The sequence below is a fragment of the Seriola dumerili genome, unplaced genomic scaffold (assembly GCF_002260705.1).
Source record: "Seriola dumerili isolate Sdu_G_001 unplaced genomic scaffold, Sdu_1.0 BDQW01000017.1, whole genome shotgun sequence".
Lineage (NCBI taxonomy): Eukaryota > Metazoa > Chordata > Actinopteri > Carangiformes > Carangidae > Seriola > Seriola dumerili.
This window is the reverse complement of record NW_019174272.1, coordinates 7,759,482-7,776,340: the sequence shown is the minus strand read 5'-3', so window position 1 is coordinate 7,776,340 and position 16,859 is coordinate 7,759,482. Positions and strand designations below refer to the sequence as shown.

Genomic DNA, 16,859 nt, shown 5'->3' with positions numbered 1-16,859 from the left:
GAGGTGAATATCAGCATTTAGGCAAGTACAAAAAACAATCAGTGACAGCTATCCATTGTTGAGTCCTACCTGTTGTCTTCTAAGATTGCTTTGTTCACCAAAAGTGCACAAAAATAGCCTGTGGAAACACAACAGAGCCATGTTTTGTGTCCTCATTTACATCTACACAAGGGCTGCGTGGGTATTCACAAGTGGACATTTGGAAAGGGGGGGAAAACGCAAAAAGTCTTGACCTAGCAGTTTTGCCGGCGTCACGTGACAGGTCGTCGGCTGTATAGTCTGTTGAACTTGTGTCATAGCTTTTGTTGAGAGATTAACAGAGAACACACAATGTGGAGCTAGGCCCTGCCTGCCAGAGATAGTCTCAGTCCTGGTAGAGAACCCAGAGGGACCCACTGTTTCCAAACTAACTCCAGTTCCACTTCAGCTACCGCAGGGATGCTGCTCCTCCATCCAACCAACTGATCCAAACCTCCTTGGGACTGGCTCCTCAGCTGCCACTATCACTGAGAGAGAGAGCGAGAGAGAGAGAGAGAGAGAGAGAGAGAGAGAGAGAGAGAGAGAGAGAGAGAGAGAGCAGACACAGAGAGCAGAGAAAAGAGAGAGATGAGAAAGATGTAGAGACAAGATAGAAAGAGAAGAGAGAGAGAGAGAGAGAGCGAGCACCGGTTCATTAACTCTTCCAGCCCCCCTCCAATGAAACCGCACCTTGTTCCCAAGAGCACCATCCACCAACACAGTAAGTCCGCCGTTGTGACTGTCACTATCTTGTGTGGGTTAACTCAGAGATGGTTAGGAATTGCTTGATAGCTGTGTCGCGACGAGAAGTTCACAATGTGGGCACTGGTCTCCCTCGTGCCTCGAAGGGTGACTGGGCTCGTGGTGTGAGGGCGAGAGGACGAAGGAAGTAACGGAGTGCTGTGGGACGACATTTCATCCACAGTGGAAAGAGCCTCAGAGAGAAAATACCTCATCACCTCTCACAGTAGTGAAGGGTGAAGTCTTTGGAGAGCTGCTTCTGCCCTAAACCCCACGGCTCCAGCTCAAATTTGTTCCCCATGTCATCCTCGTCGTCTTCCGCCTCCTCCTCGTCCTCCTCTTCTTCCTCGTAAAGGCTGGGCTCCTCGATAGAAGTCTCCAGGTGGTAGCAGTAGGGTTGGCCCTCTGTGTACTCGTAGATGGTTGGTAAACTGCTCTTCAGGCTACAGCGCCGACGCAAAGCGACCAGCAGCGGCTGGGGCATGGTGAAAATATCCACGTTGTTGCCCAGGTCGATCCAGGCCAGGCTGGAGAACATCTTGGGGTCTTTGAGCATCTCGGTGAGGTCTTTGAGGATAGCCAGGGTGAGGCGGTTACCGTTGAGAGCCAGGGTGCTGAGTTTGGGCAGCGAGGCGAGAAGAGGCAGGAGAAGCCTCAAGTTCTCGTCCTGGAGTTCGGTGAAGCTGATGTCCACAGCCACCACACTGTCTCTGTTGGTTTGGAGGTAGAAGGCGACTTGACGGACGTCACGAGTGGACAGAGGGATGCCGGACAAGTCGACAGAGTCACTGGACAGCTTTTTCTGTAGGGTTGTCTTGAGACTGTTGGGGAACATAAGGAGAGAGAAAGTGGGATTACTTAGATGACTCTTAGACACGAAAAAGCACATTACAGATTAACTTTGAGCTGAGGGGCTGAAAGGATCTTAGAATGATTCCCCTATCTGTGACTTGGGGACAAGGCCCTGGTTTTATGTTGTGTTTCCTGTGTTGTATAGAGGAGGGGGTGACTGGGCTGGTTTGGAGCGGAAGGCTGACACAGAGACTCCAGCATGGGGATTTACTAGTGTAAACAGAGGAGCCAAAACATCCGAGTGAGCCAGGAGCTTGAGTCGAAAGCTCTGAAGGCCAGGAGCACAGAGCTCCTTACAGCACAGAGCCAAAACAGTTTACTACTTAAAAGATAAACCATGATGTGTTTTACAAAAAGATGAAACTTGAATAGAAGATGCTTGGCCACTTTATTTTTAGGACAGGAGAGATTTTATTTTTTTTGGAAATACATCACAAAATGCTGCCTATAAGTTGTTGTTATTATTGCCACCAAAAAAAGTCTTGTTTTATGTTTTGTTTCTTTGTTCGAGATGCAAGATGTCTCCCGTGAAGTTTGGTCAAAATGAGGCCAAAGAACACAGATCAAGGATTTGCTAAATGGGGCATTTTCATGATTTTCTCACACGTATGATCATCATTGACACTTTATAACAAGGGTACAAGACATATGTTTAAGTAAAGCACAGTTAATTCCTTATGCATCAGCACCACATTTACAATTTTATAATGGAACACGTTTCAAAATTTTTAATCTGACAATCAGGTAACACTTTCTGATAAGGGTACAAATCATATGCTGAAGAAAATGATCAAGTCACTATGACTTTATGTGATTAGTTAACACTTAATGGATCATCAGTTAAGGACTGGTGAATCACAGCTACTTCATACATAAATCTAATCTATAGAAAATTAGCTGAATCCAGTTACATAGGAAAGTGCATTTCAGACTCATACATTTAATGGACCTAATTTGGTGGCATATAAATGAATGTATGTTTCACTAATTGATGATCCAGTAGAGAGCACATAAACTCATAACGTGTTAATGTCAGCAACAGGAATTCATGATACATCCTCGCATTAAATCATCATGAATCAAGCTAATCAGTACTTAAGCATATGTTTTGTGCCCTTATTAAAATGTGTCACTTGTCACTATCAGTGAATATTTTAATGCAGATTAAAAATTTAGAAGCATTTCCATTATTAAAATCAGACATTTAAAGGATTATGTAACTGTGGCTGAGGTCTGCTCGCTCCAGCTGCTTTCTAGTTTTGTCCGGGTGATTTTTTTTTTTTTGTGTTTGAGACACTATATTGATTTATAAAATGAATGTCAGTCATTGAGGGAAGCGATATTTGATGTGGGAGTAAGGAGAACTCAGGACGTGTTTTTTGGCTCACACACACAGCACAAACGTCTGAAAACCTTAAACCGCTTTAAGGGTCATTCGCAGAGCAAGGATTTGACTGAATATAAGTGGTACTTTTCTGTAGCATTAGTTATTGCTTTACACCGCAGATTAAAATATTAGTGCATTATTTACACCCTCCCTTGCTCTTTTGTTTCCAGTCAGTCCCATTTACCCGTGCCTACTTTCCCCCCGTGAGGATGCGGTGTGTTTAACTCGAGCTGTTACTGAAGTGGCCTGTAACGCTGATTCGGTGTCAGAGTGAATTATAACATCCTCCAGCGCCCAGTGACTTTCTGTGACATTCACTGCAGTACCTGTCACTTGTGACGCTTTAAAGTGTTTTTTGGTCACGTCGAAGATGGATGTGCCCTCAGCAGCATCCACAGCTTCATTTTAAAAGCAGATGGTGGGCTAATGAGCACAAACGTTTCAATTAATTGCAACAAAAAAAAAAAGAAGAAAAAAAAGAAAGTATAAAACCTGCTGGTGAAGCCAGGATAAAGTGGAGTTTAATCAGCTTTGGAGAACAGAATCTGTCAGATAAAGACATTTGTCAAGGCTGCTGCATCTTTAGCAAAGTCTTGTGAGCCGCTCCCACCCCCTCACCCACCCATTGTCTGGCCCTGGCAGCCTTTTATAATTGCCAGGAACCTCATCTTCACCAGAGGCACAAAAGTCCTAATGGCCACGGCCTGGCAGCGGCTCCCCTGCAGGTGCGAATGGGTTTTGATCACACAACTCCCTCCTTTTCAGACAGACTCGTCTTTTCGAGCTCAGGAAGCATGAAAAATGGACGTCTGCGGCGTCCTCTCAGAAAGCCTCTTCCATCCTTCCTCCAGATTAATTTGACACCAGGAAACAAGAGTGTCGCTTATAACTTTGAGAGGACAGCTTTTTTTGTCGTCTTTACATCCATGAGAACACAGACAACAGGGCTCAGGTTAAATGACAAAACTAGTTTATAGGTTAAGTGATTAAAAAAGATGAAAAAAGAAGTGGTGCAGAGGTGTGGCGTTCTCCGCTATGAATCAAATCACATTCGATACATGTCGCTAAGTAGAGATGTTCACAGCAGCAGACAGAGAGAGAATAATCCCTTCCTGCACTAACAATGAATTGAAGCCAGTAATAACACAAATGGCATCACCGTTTTAGTAATAGTGCTTACCAAACTAAATTCACAATTACGTAATCTAATAAATATCCCTTCCATTATTAAGTAATCAATTCAATTTACATTGAATAATGAAGTCATCTACTTGGTGTTCCTAGTTAAATACTGAAGAAGCAGAGTGCGTCTCTTGTCTTCATGTGTGGCTCATCAGTCTTTGTGTGTCAGTTATTTAATATAATGAGGCAGCGTTTGAATTCAGTCAGCGTAAATCAAATCACTCTTGTCATTTATAAATATTCATATCTGCGGGGTTCGCTGAAGCTAATTGTGACGGGGGGAAATGCTATTTAAACAAATAAGGACACTGTTTGAAACAGTTAAAATGCCTGTGTTAACAAGTGGGTGGATAATGACAGAAGTTATAAAAAATCCATTTTATCTAAAATTTAAATAAGTATTAAAGTATTTTCCAGGAGTTAATTTCCTCCTCAGCTCTCCCCTGGGCTATTATTGCATTGGATTTTTTTTTTTTTTTTTTTTGCAGAGTCATTTTATGAACAAGCTTTGCTTTGTTAGTCACTTCAGTCCTCTGATGGCTGAAGACTGAAATCTGTACAAGAGAGACATGAGATGAGATGAGTCAAACCACATCTGCTCCCCGGCATTTCACTTACATTTTCAATTCATTTTCTGCTGTACTATATACAAGAAACTGTTCAAAGGAGAGTGTGAGAGTGCACACACACTCACACTGAAACCACTGCATTGTCCTTCATGATACAGGGAGTCCAACCTCACAGTCAACAGCCCATATCAATAACACAGCACCTGCAAGCCAATACCACCTCCATATCTTTTCGTGTGGTGGATGTTTTGGTCAAAATCTGGATCTGGAGAGCTGCTGTGAGCACGTCGTATTTTCCTGGCAAAGGAATTGAAGCTAAAACAATCAGTTAAAATGAATGATGTGCCCCTGAGGAAGCTTTAATGTGCATAGTAAGCTACAATGCGCAATATAATGTATATTAGTGAATTTGAGGTGAAAAAACGGACGATTTATTATGCAGTGGATGAAGATGAGCAATGTGGGAACTACAAAGACAGAGCCCACTAAATGCTTATTTTGTATTTCTTGTTTCTGAGCATTCGGGTGACAAAGGAGGAAGATAATTATGAGGTTAAGTAAGCCTGATGGAGCAGGAAGACAGCGGTGTGAAAACCGAAGCGAAAAAAGGTCACCAAAGTGTTGGCAATTTTTCCGCTCACATGAAATTACCCTTAAGGTGGGAGCGCCTCGGCAGCATTTCTGGGTCACTGCCTCCATCAAACCTGTTGTGGAGCTCTTTCATTCAAATGTAAAAAAAAAGAAAAAAAAGAAAAATCAAATAAACTAGTTAGATAGATTAACAGGATTAGTGAGATTCAGACATTAATGCAGTGTGGCATTCCAGTCAGAAATGTGTGTAAAGTATTTAGAGCGACCGGTGTGCAGTGCTAATGCTGGATAATGAAGGGATGAAGAAGCCGGTGGCATTAAGGACTGAGCTGTTTCTGTTTCCTCTGAGTACAGAGAAACCTCAGAGGTGAGGCTGTTGCATTTTTTCACAGATGAGGGCAGTTTGCCGGCAGCTGGACAAAGATGGAAGTGAAAAGGAGGTAAAACCCACCCTAAGGTCATTCTCTTTTCTTGTTAATGTGGACAGGGAAATCCTACTTGATAAAGGAATTGTTCAACATGTTGGAAAATACATTTGATCATTTCTTCTCCAGAGACTTAGATGGGAAGATTGATACCACTCTCATATCTTTACGCTAAGTATGAAGCTACAGCTGGGATGCAGTTAGTTTAGTTAAGCATAAATACTGGAAATGGGGGAACCAGTTAGCTTGGCTTTGTCTGAAAGTAGGAAACAGAAAAAATAGAAGAAAAGGTTTCTCAACCTGTTCAAAAACCAAGGTGTAAAAATGCCAAGATGTAGTTTTGCAAGCCAAAAGATAGTCTAGTATAAAACATTTTTACAGTTTTGTGTTTGTGCAAAGCCAAGCAAGCTATTTCCTCCTGTTTCCAGTCTTTATGCTAAGCTAAACCAACCGTCTGCTGGCTGTAGCTTCAGATTAAGCATCCAGACATGAGAGTGGTATCAATATTCTCATCTAAGAAAGTGAATAAGTGTAGCCTACTCCCTGAAACTTTTACACAAACAACCCCTGAACCTTCCCCTCCCAACAGAACCACATGACAGTACAACACACTACAGCCTGAGCTCAGCTGCTTCCTGTAATAACACTAAATGGAAAAGTAACTGTGCTCCAGGGGAATTATCACACAGTTGCTTTTATAAAAGTGTTAAACCAGACAAACCAGAAATCGAGTGTGTGTGAGGTGAATTTCCTTTTCACATGCAGCAGCAGACTGGCCGGGTCTCGTCTCTCTCTAGCTTTGACAGGTGTTTGTTCATGAACACGACGGCAGGCGAAGCTGTCAGAGCACACAGCATCGACTGTATTAATATTCTGTTTTAGGGTGGATTTCTGTTTTAATGATTCATGTCGCTCCTGCTGTCTCAGTCGGTGCCAGACTCTGTCTCTCTCTCTACAGGTTTGTGAAGCCTACAATATGACTAAGTAAAAAAAAAAAAAAAAGAAAAGAAAAAGAAGGCCCCTCAGCTATAGGAATTTAGAAATCGTATGTATCTGCACATTTTCAGAGATGCTGTCAGAGTCAGTTAATTCCTGCGTCTTTCCTCTTCCGAGCTGAGCTAAACGTCCACGAGCACAACAAAGCCCTGCAAGTGCAGCTCGACAGTGAAGGGTCTGATCCTGCCAGATCCCTGTGAATATGTCTTCGCTTCTCCTCAGATTGTGCGTGTTGATACCTCTGACTGACTCATAATGGACCTGCCTCATCTCACCGTGTTTGCATTGTCTCCTTGTCAATCCTGAGATTATTGTCATCTCCAGAAAATGAACACATTACGTGCAGCGTCTAACCAGCTGTAGAATAAGCAATTACACGAGCGAGAATTATGATAGCCTGTTTCTATTCATGAATAGGATTACCAAGCAACACCTAGGTGCACAAAAAACCTATTTGTGCACAAGCTAATTCTCTCATCATCATCATTTGCACATCAAAAGCAATTCCATCTTTTCATCAAGACGATACAATTGTATTTTAAAAATACCCTCCCAGCTTTTCTTCAGCAAACAGATGGACAAATTTGCGGCTGTGCCACTTTTCAAGAGAGAAAGGCCAATGGCAACGCACATCCACTGCGCAGACCTGACCACTTAAAAAAGATAGATGATTGACAGCTGTGGTTACCATGGTGTTCCCGTCAGGTCAGCCCGTGGCCAGCTCTGCCCTAGTTCAATGTCAGCTACAAAGATGGAAATCTCTACAGCTCGACATGGAGCAGAGCCCTGTTCTCAGTTGTGCGTAGCTGCAGATTTATTACAGACTGGATGTCTGGACAGAAGGGCTTACCAGGCCTGGGATTTCCGTCTGGACATGCTCTGCCTCAGCCACTTTGAGTGCGGGGTTAGGTGGTAGATCAGCTGTCTGCAAATCTTATCAGAAGACTTTATGGTGTCTGCATCCTGCGATAGGAAGCAGACAAAAAAGAGACAGGAAAGAGACAAACTCTTGTGAAGTTTCATATGAACAAAATAAAAAAAAGGTTTGTTATAATTCGAGATACCTTCAGCTGCTCCTGAACAAAACACAATTTTGCTGCCTTGCTGGAGGAAGAAAATCTAATCACATGCAGCATGCGTCGAGGGGGAAAACACAGGAAGTACACAGGAGAGGTGAGATTTGACACAGCCACTGGCAAACACTGGTAATTTCAGCTCATTAACCATGTCGTGGCTTACATCCAAATAATTCAATATTCACTGTCGAAGGTCGAGACATACGGAGTTATGAATTTATCTCTGTGCACAAAACAACCATTTTTATTCAGCGTGTTCGTTCAGTTGATTCCTTCAAGGTTATCACTTGTGATTTTGCAGATATTCACAGGTTGTTCAGGTTTATGAGTTTTCAGGCAGGTAGGAGATTGAGAACAATTCAACAAACTGGGATCTGGGATTCATACTGAACAGCTAGTCCTATTTCTAGCTCCTCAAAAGTAACATGCGTCTGCAGAATTCCCTTCAACCGTCTGTCAAATGAAAGTAGATAATATCCTCAGATTGGATTTGCATTGATCTGGATAACTTAACAAAAAGGAAACCATCAGGGGAATATGTTTAAGAGAATGCTTTCTTTTGCAGAATACTAACATCAAGCTTTGATTTTTTTTTTTTCCTGGATACGCTGTGAGTGTTATGGGAAGGAGTACGCAGTAAAAGCTGACCTTCTTAGGACACTGCATCTCTCGAGCCAGGCTGAGCAGCAGCTCGTGTGAGATGGGGTCCACCAGGTTGAGGAAGGCAGCGTTTTTGTACAAGATGTCGTTGAGGGAGGTGCCTTCCAAACCCAGATCCTACCAAAACAGAAAAAGAAAAATGAGAAAATCAAAATCACAGCAAGATGAAATTGTAAAAAAAAAAAAAAAATCAGGCACTTTCAAGGCATTTACAATTAAAGTGTCTTTGGAGCTGAGGAGAATAAAATGCATTAGTGATGGAAATGGGGCCTCTGCTATGTCAAGGGCAATGTGACTTGAAATGGAAAGATAAAAGAAATGTTTTGTTTTAAATATTCATTAACAGAGACAGAAGCTTTTTCATCTACAGCAGGAGAGTGAAATCTAGAGGGAGACACATATATTATCACACCTCCATGGCGCCGAGCCACAGTGCATATCCTGACATGCCACAGCACGTACTGTTTGCATAAACAAAACCACTTTAAGAACTATGCTTGCTCTGCTCACCTTGATCATTCAAAACACTCCTTGAAAGAATGTAAAACCCTTACCTGCATGCTGTTTTCAATCTATATGCAACTTTCTAAACATGTTTAAGGTATTTCTCTTAGTTCATCATTCTTTTCACCGCATAAAAATATGTCAGTGGCACCTGGAAATGATTTTGAATACATTTGAACAGGATATGAATACATTTCTAAAGAGGTCAAAGCTGACAGCTGTCAAGTAAGCTTACTCATAAATATGACAAATCCAGAAGCATCTGCAATAAAAACAAATCAAAGCGACTAAAACGAGCAGATTTCCAATGACCTTTTGAGTGTGATGAGACAAGCAACAGTCAGCAGTGCAGCTGCGTGTACTGAACTGTACAATCTGCCTTCATCAACATGTCCATCCTCAAGGTGCTAAGGAGGCAGACTACGACGACGAGCACTTGTGCAGTCCATGCTACTTTAATGAGAGAGGCAAGCCTTTGAGACATACAGCGTCGACACACCTGCGCACACACACTTTTTTTTCTCTCACGAGCACAATCGGCATTGATTATAACAGACAGCTTGAGTGGGAGGTTGGCAGCTCAACATTATTAGCTCCCCTTTTAACAAGGGCAACAGTAAACACAGACTGAACCCAAGGCGGGAGAGAAGCTGCTTCTGCCCTTCTGAGAAACAAGGTATAAATATATCTCCCCATCTGAGTTTAGACACGATCAATTGTCATGTGCAAGCGCAGCATGAAGCCACGAATCCTTCCCGTATCCGCAGCAGAGCTCAGATCTTTTTCATATCTGGAGCAGAGCTCACTGTTACACACCAATTAACTCTTCCACAAACTCCTTTTAAATCCAGAGAACAGGAATCTCTCAGAAATCTCTCTCTGCCTGGTTGCGACGCTGCGAGTAAAGATAAAGTAAGGCTTATTTAATAAAAGTGGAGCTCATTTAGAGGAAGCGAGCCCATGTCCCCTGTGATGTGGCTGTCATGGAGCCTTGGCTGGCTAGTTTATCTCATCGGCTTGATTAAGGATGTTCCACTCTCTCCCGTGTCAAGGCTTCAGAGTAATTAATGCTAGATTGGCCGACAGCTAAAAGACAGAGGAAGGCCTGAGGGAAAGCAAACAAATGAGATCACAGAGGCTGCTGTCACATCTTCAATGCACCTACATATTCTTTTACACCTTTCAATGCTACATATCCCACAGCAGGTGAGACTTTGAAAACACTCAGTATAGTGGAGCTGGATATACTCTAGGTCACGACTACATCTATTTATAACTATTATCGTGGTCAAGTGAAAATTGCATCAAACATACTGCAACAAATGTCAGTTGTTTTTTTGTTTTTAAAAGAAAACAATAAAAACTGATGTTTTTGTGCATTTTTGATCTGATCTGGTGGGTTTTAAAGATTTTCATCAGTCAAAGAGGCTAAAAAAATATCTCATCTCAGGGGAAAAACAAGTAATCTTCTATGAAAATCACATGGAGCACAACAAAGTATGAACGAGCCGCTGGTAAAGCAATGACAGCGATCTAGATTTTCATTTCTGTGACCTTTTTCCTCTGACTAAGAGTTAATAAAACCTTTTGGAGAAGAATAATATTTTGTATTGTGGAACACAGGACTCCAGGGCTTACATTGTTGCTGCTGGAGCACAGGCCATTACACACAGAGAGAGAGACATTAGGAGTGGAGAGGGATGGAGGGGGCAGGTCGCTCTAATGGGAGTATTAGAACAGCCTAAGGAGGAGAGGTGAGACTCTGGCCACAGTGCGGGAAACAAAGACAGATGCAGAGGGGATGGTGGAGTGCGTTTGTTCATGGTAATACCCAGATCACATCTGAGGACAATGAAATTTGGGTTGAAGCGATGACACACGGCACGCAGTTTGACCATTTCCTTATTTAGACTGCAGGTTATCCCTTCAAATCAAACGTCAACATGCATGCATGTCAGCCCCACAGCCAGAGAGAACACTGTGTTGAGTCACATGCTGCGTCTGCCACTGAAACAATGTGTCACAGGTACACTGCTCTGCCAGTGGCCTACTTTCTACAAAAACAAATGCTTCTGGAGGAAGTGGCCGAGGCCACGCAGTGCAGAGGGGAGAGGTGGTCTGGGCTGGGGGTGGGGGTGGGGGTCAGAGGTCAGAGGGCAGGGGTTGATGGAGGCACCTGTGGACACATCAAACTGCATCCACACACATGAGGAGCACCTGCCTGCTCTCCATCTGTTGCTTGGGGAGTAATGTGGGGGATGCGTGGCTGCATCAGCATCAGAGCAGGCTCACAGCTGTGGCGCACGTAGTGTATGTAAACGGGTCTGACTTTACCGGGTGCTGTGTGCAGCTGTGTGCAGGTTCTGCTTACCTTCCTCAGTAATTTGAGCACGTCGGTTGCCTGCTCTATCCTGCGGTCACGGAGCAGCTTCTGTATCTCTTTGATCCACGCCACTCGCCTCATGTACGGGCTGTGGTTGGTCCTCCGCAGCATCCCAGGCAGTTTGTCTGATTTCAGCATCAGTGCAAACAGAAAGTCCCCGCCGCCCCGACTGCCCCTGTCGCTCTCTCCGGTGCCATCCAGAAGCTTGCGTCGCTTTTTGGAGAAATTCTCATTGTCCAGGCTGCTCTGCCTGCTCAGTCTGGAACCCATGGTTTGATTTTTTCTAGACGCAGGCGGCGTTCGTGTTGCAGCTCAGACAATATTACTAGAAGGAAAACCCCATGATCAGATCCCAGATTTTCAGCCAGCGGATGCTCCTCAGTGGATGGTAGAAAACAGCGCCGTGCTGTCTGGCGCTGCGTTACCGCCTGGCTGTCAAGTAGACTGATCCGGTGCGGAACAACACAATATCCCACGACAGTCTAATTTATCACCATTCTCTCATGCACCGGTCACTAACTGCTATTTTGACTTTCTCACCCACCGCGGCAAATACGTGCGCCTGGCTCGGATGATGAAGATGCTCCGGCTGCTTCATCCTCCGGCCGTCTCTGCTTTACGCTGCTGTTTAGGTTCGTGCAACGTGGAGCGTCCGACCAATCCCAGCATCTGGTGCCCGCTGCGCGTCTCTCCTCCAAGGCTTGCCCCCCTCCCTCCCTCTGTGTAGCTACAAGGGAGAATAAAAGAGCCAAGGATGTCAATGTTGTTTTTAATATTTTAGGCAACTGTGCTGCAAGAAGTCTTCTAAATAATTAGAAATTTAAAGAAACTCAAATTTCAGTCTGTTTTTTATTTAGTTTTTCTTTTTTTCTCCAGTTGCCTACGTGCTTTGCCATTGGCCCTGAATAAATATGAATTTCTCTTCTGGCAATCTTGCTGTCAGACAGCCATTGCACGAGCTGTCAGATCCTGTTTGCATCTGTCATAACTTCACTAAACCACTGTCATCCTTTGAAGAACATCCATGTCCCAGTGTACCTTTCTGTCATGTGGATCAGTATCTTGCTCAGAGACCCACAGACTGAAAGGGGACTCATGGGTGCATTCAGTTCTCGGTTGACATTTCACAGCCCCCAACACCTGCACTACAGGAGATTAAATTACTGCAAACATAAATGTAGCTTTTGCAGATTGCATTGGATCCAATCTTATCAAATGGTGGCTTGTGATGCAGTGTGGATCTATTTGTAGACCCATCATGAGAGAGGCCAGGATCCGCCTGGTGGCACCTCAGTGGCAGCCGGTGGCTCTGTGGTCTCCTGGTTTGTTTTCAGGTCAAGTCTGTTACTTTTTACTAGTGGCACCAGGACAATGTGCTTAATCCTCTGTGTTATCATCACAAGAGTGAAGTAGCTAGTGTTATGTAAACATAATCCCCCGTTGTATTATTTCTAAGAGTGGAATTGTGTTATGTAAAGATAATAACGTAAACACTGGTTTAAAATAATTGAGCAAACATAGGCTACGTTTAGTAACATGGAGGGTCACATATATATGTACATGAAACGAAAATATATTAATGTTTACTCCATTTATTCACGTATCAAAACACACAAGTTTGTAAATAAATATATGAAAACAACAGAATTTTATTTTTCATTTTTTAAGTAGCCTATATATTACTAAACCCAACTTTGCTCAGTTATGTTTAAAGCTAACTTGTATGTATGAAAAATGTATAAAAAATGACCAGACCTATGTTAGCCTATATATTTTGTTGAGTTGTGAACTTACATTATCCCAAATGTTTCCAGCAATTTTCAAACCCATAGAAATCTCAATTTAATCAAGGTAACAGTCGGTTTCATTTAGTCGCCTGTCAATGACGACATATCCTCTCTGCGCATGCGTTAGCTTTCGGCTGTTTGCCAGAAATGGTCAGAATTGACTTTTTACGCAGTTTTCATGCCACGTGTTTACTACACACTTTACAGATCTTGGTTGTTTTTAATTACACATTTTGACCAGAGGATATTCATCAGATGTCTGAAAGTTATCAGAGAAACAAACTGAGCAAATGTTCAGCTCACAGCCTCTCTGGGACAATTTTAAACGTAAAACTGCTTCATTCAGTGTTTTTACAGGTTTTAGTCACCTGGTCTGTTTGTTTTGGAGAGGATGAGGAGACTTTGGCTCCTGGTAAAAAAGCTCCTGAACGACCGATTGACAGAAATGACAACAATAGTGACAACAGCCCCCCTGATCCCACGCTACTTCATGATGTCAACAAATGTGGTCTTTTGTTATTGTTTTGATTGAGAGACCCTACTTGGCAGAAAATTACATACTGTGTGTTTATGAAATTATGTTTACATGCCACAATTGCAATAAAAAACATGGAGGATTAGTAAATAGTTTATATATTTATTTTTTTGATCCCTTTTATTTCAAAATGGGCAAAATCATAACCTTCTTGGTGGAAGTTATTACATAAAATGGATGAAAAACTAAAAAGTGGAACGTGGCAGCTCAACCACCATCCTAAGACAGACCCATGGCTGCTGACCTGTCCTGAAGACAAACAAGGAAATGTGGCCCCGTCCTAGTTGACAGTGTGTCTTTACCTGCCAATAGAGAGCCACAGGCTGCCACTGAGGTGCCACTACCTGCCTGTGCCACTAGGAGGATCCCGGCCTTACTGCCCATCACTGTTGGTTTAGGGACTTTGATCCTGATTTGACCTTGTTTTCTGGTATGATTCAGCCTTGTTGAGTGGAGCAGGAGGGTTGATCTCTAATAAACATCCCCCCTGGCTGCACTACACTCTCCCTGGACTCAGCCTGCTGCATGTTTTCCTTGAGGTTGTAATTATGACTGACTTGTGCCCTTAATTTAATGTATCATCACCATGCTACTCATTTGTTTTGTCAGAGCTTTGTCTCTCCAAGCAATGCTGATGAAACTCATTTATTCATCATGTGCTAAACATAACTGTCCCTCCTGCTCTTGCATTTTTAGATTTTGAAATGTATATAAAGAGACATTTCTTCAGATAAGGGAGAAAACAAATAAACAAAGGGTCGGGATCCCGTGAGTGTTCACGATGTTTGGAGGGGTCTGAGGAGTTGTGAAATGATTAAGGTGGCAGCCAATTTTCACAGATGAAGTTCAGTTTACTCATCACGAAAAGCGCCGGTCAGCTTCTAAAAACAGCTGTGTAATGTCTAACCCTGATGTCATCTCAGCCTGAGACTTACCGCTTTTAACAGAAAGCTGGCGCTGTGGGATTTTAAAGACATGGTCATTTAGGACCAGAGGGGGTCTAACTACTGATAGCATTATGGGAGTTGTATGATCCAGGCTTTTAGGACCGATAGTAGGAAACAAAAGTCAAAAAATCTAGGCTGCTTCAGTTCATTATTTTGTTTCTTCCTAACTTTGGAATATCCCATGAACACAACAGATAAACAGAAAAATATTTTTATGCTGCACAAAATGCACAAATGTAATTTTTTAATTACGCAATAATTTGACCTCTTTGAGTCTTACACTACATTAAAAAAGTTTAAAGCATTTTCTTTATTTACAATGATAACACACATTAAAGGAGCTATAAGTTTTGCTATCGCTGCATACCCAGTGTTACCATTAACAGCTGTTTATTTACCAGAAGAAATGCTGCGAGTTCACCATGAAACTTTATTCCTCTACTCAACAAGAGCTGTCTCTAGTGGTGGAAAACAACGCCAATGTCTCAATTCTTGTCTCGTCACGTCTTGTCTTCTACTGAAGTTAGGACGCTAACCAGCTAGCCCCGGCCCGTCTCGTCTCTTTCTGATAGTGACTCACTGTAGCCTCCAGTCTGGCCTGAAGACTTAGCATTGCTGAGAGGGCAAATTATAACCTCTGTCAAACGACAATCGCCACCAACCGCTCCTGGCAAGAAACTACATTCAGCGGCAGAGAAAAAAATACTAATAGCTCCTTTAATCTGTAAATGTGCCGATGTTAGCTAGCTAATTTTCTACTGTAGTCCTTTGGCAAGATGTTCTAAAACCAAGTATTGTATTAATATAATAGGGCAGGAAGATACTGATATGACAACAATGGAAACAAATTCAACCTTCTAATGACGGCACACAAACATGCTGGGTGACACAAAGTAGCATAACATTGATGCAACTGGCGTGCTCCTATAGGGGTCGTGTCTGCTGAGGGACCTCTGTTTCACGTCTTGATTGTTGACTATCAAATAAAGGCACATAAGCATCAAAAATACTTAAAAAACATTACTGCATGAATTATAGCCTTATAAGCATGTACAACCACACAAGCAAATAAGTTTGGGAACCTCTGGGATAGAGGATGTGTGTGATCTGTTCTTGCTTTTGCCACCCTGCTTTCCACAGTATACATGCCTCTAAATATATATTTTTCCATCCCTGCTTAGAAAGAAGCTGAATTTCCAGCTTATAATTGCAGCTTATAACACGACCCGGTGTCTGTCTGTGGAGTCCCTATCATTAAAGGACTGCAGTCACACATAAAAACACATGACATCACCTCCTTTTCTATTGTGGCCATCGCTCTGCTGTGTTTCTGCAGGCTGCGTTTCTGTCCCTGAGGAACAACAGCAGTGTGTGATTTGATTTGCTACTGACTATATAGGTATAGACAAGCCATCCCCTCTGTTGTGCAAAAACAATCGGAGCGAAACCTGGACGGGTAGGAGTGTATACCTCCCAGCAAAGTCAAAATGAAACCTATAAGCCTCTTGCTGAGGGATGAAAATACGACCGATTTCCAGCTGATATTTCATAAAAGCAACCCCCCTCATCCAGTGACTGATGCACACACAAAAGCTGAAGGAAGGCTTTTGTGATCTGCGACAAACAGATATGTAATTGTCCTCTTCCGCTATAAATCATCTCTGTCCATTAAATAAACTCCAATCCTTAGGGTTGCTCTGAACCTGGGAGATCCAGAACAGGATAGTAGTGATTAGATTTAGACACAATCACAGCCACAGCAGTAGCAGCAGCAGCCCACAGGCTCCTTTGACAGTGCTTTATCAGTGTGGCCCAGCAACAGGAGTGCACGCTGGATTAGCTGAGGTACCACAGAGGGGTAGTTTGCTGTTGAGAAGCTCCTGTCACAGACGTTGCCAGCTTGGACCTGTGTCGTTGGGATGAAGGCTCAGGCATCTCAATCAGTCTGAGGATGCCTGCAAGCCAAATAGAGTGTGACACAGCTACTGAGCATGGCAACGCTGCTGGCTGAGCCAATCACACGGATCCCCGAGTTGGGGCTGAATGCTGCCTGCATCTGTAAACAGATCACTCTCACCTTCACTTTGGCAAGCCTGCCAGATTGATATCAGAGTGAAATGGAAGGTTATAGGAGACTAGAAAGACACACTCAAGAGCTTCACCCCAATGTGAGGAAAGGGGGGCATCCATCATTTGAAAAGTGCTG

General features: G+C 43.0%; 1 protein-coding gene across 1 annotated transcript; it reads right to left on the bottom strand.

The window, feature by feature from the left end:
• Positions 1–632: 632 nt before the first annotated feature.
• On the bottom strand, positions 633–11,740 carry lrrc75b (leucine rich repeat containing 75B). Its single transcript, XM_022757874.1, has 4 exons — positions 11,373–11,740; positions 8,486–8,614; positions 7,612–7,724; positions 633–1,580 (listed from the first exon to the last, which is right to left on the bottom strand). Exons 1-4 carry the CDS (start codon positions 11,652–11,654, stop codon positions 974–976), a joined length of 1,131 nt encoding a protein of 376 aa, XP_022613595.1. The 5' UTR covers positions 11,655–11,740; the 3' UTR covers positions 633–973.
• Positions 11,741–16,859: the final 5,119 nt, after the last annotated feature.

What these genes read in the sequence shown, in the direction of transcription:
- lrrc75b (XM_022757874.1), bottom strand. Translation starts at nt 11,654, where the DNA reads ATGGGTTCCAGACTGAGCAGGCAGAGCAGCCTGGACAATGAGAATTTC. An exon ending in TGCTCAAATTACTGAGGAAG is followed by an intron (nt 8,615 to 11,372) that starts GTAAGCAGAACC and finishes CTGTTTTGGTAG; the next exon opens with GATCTGGGTTTGGAAGGCAC. An exon ending in AGACGGAAATCCCAGGCCTG is followed by an intron (nt 1,581 to 7,611) that starts GTAAGCCCTTCT and finishes GTTCCCCAACAG; the next exon opens with TCTCAAGACAACCCTACAGA.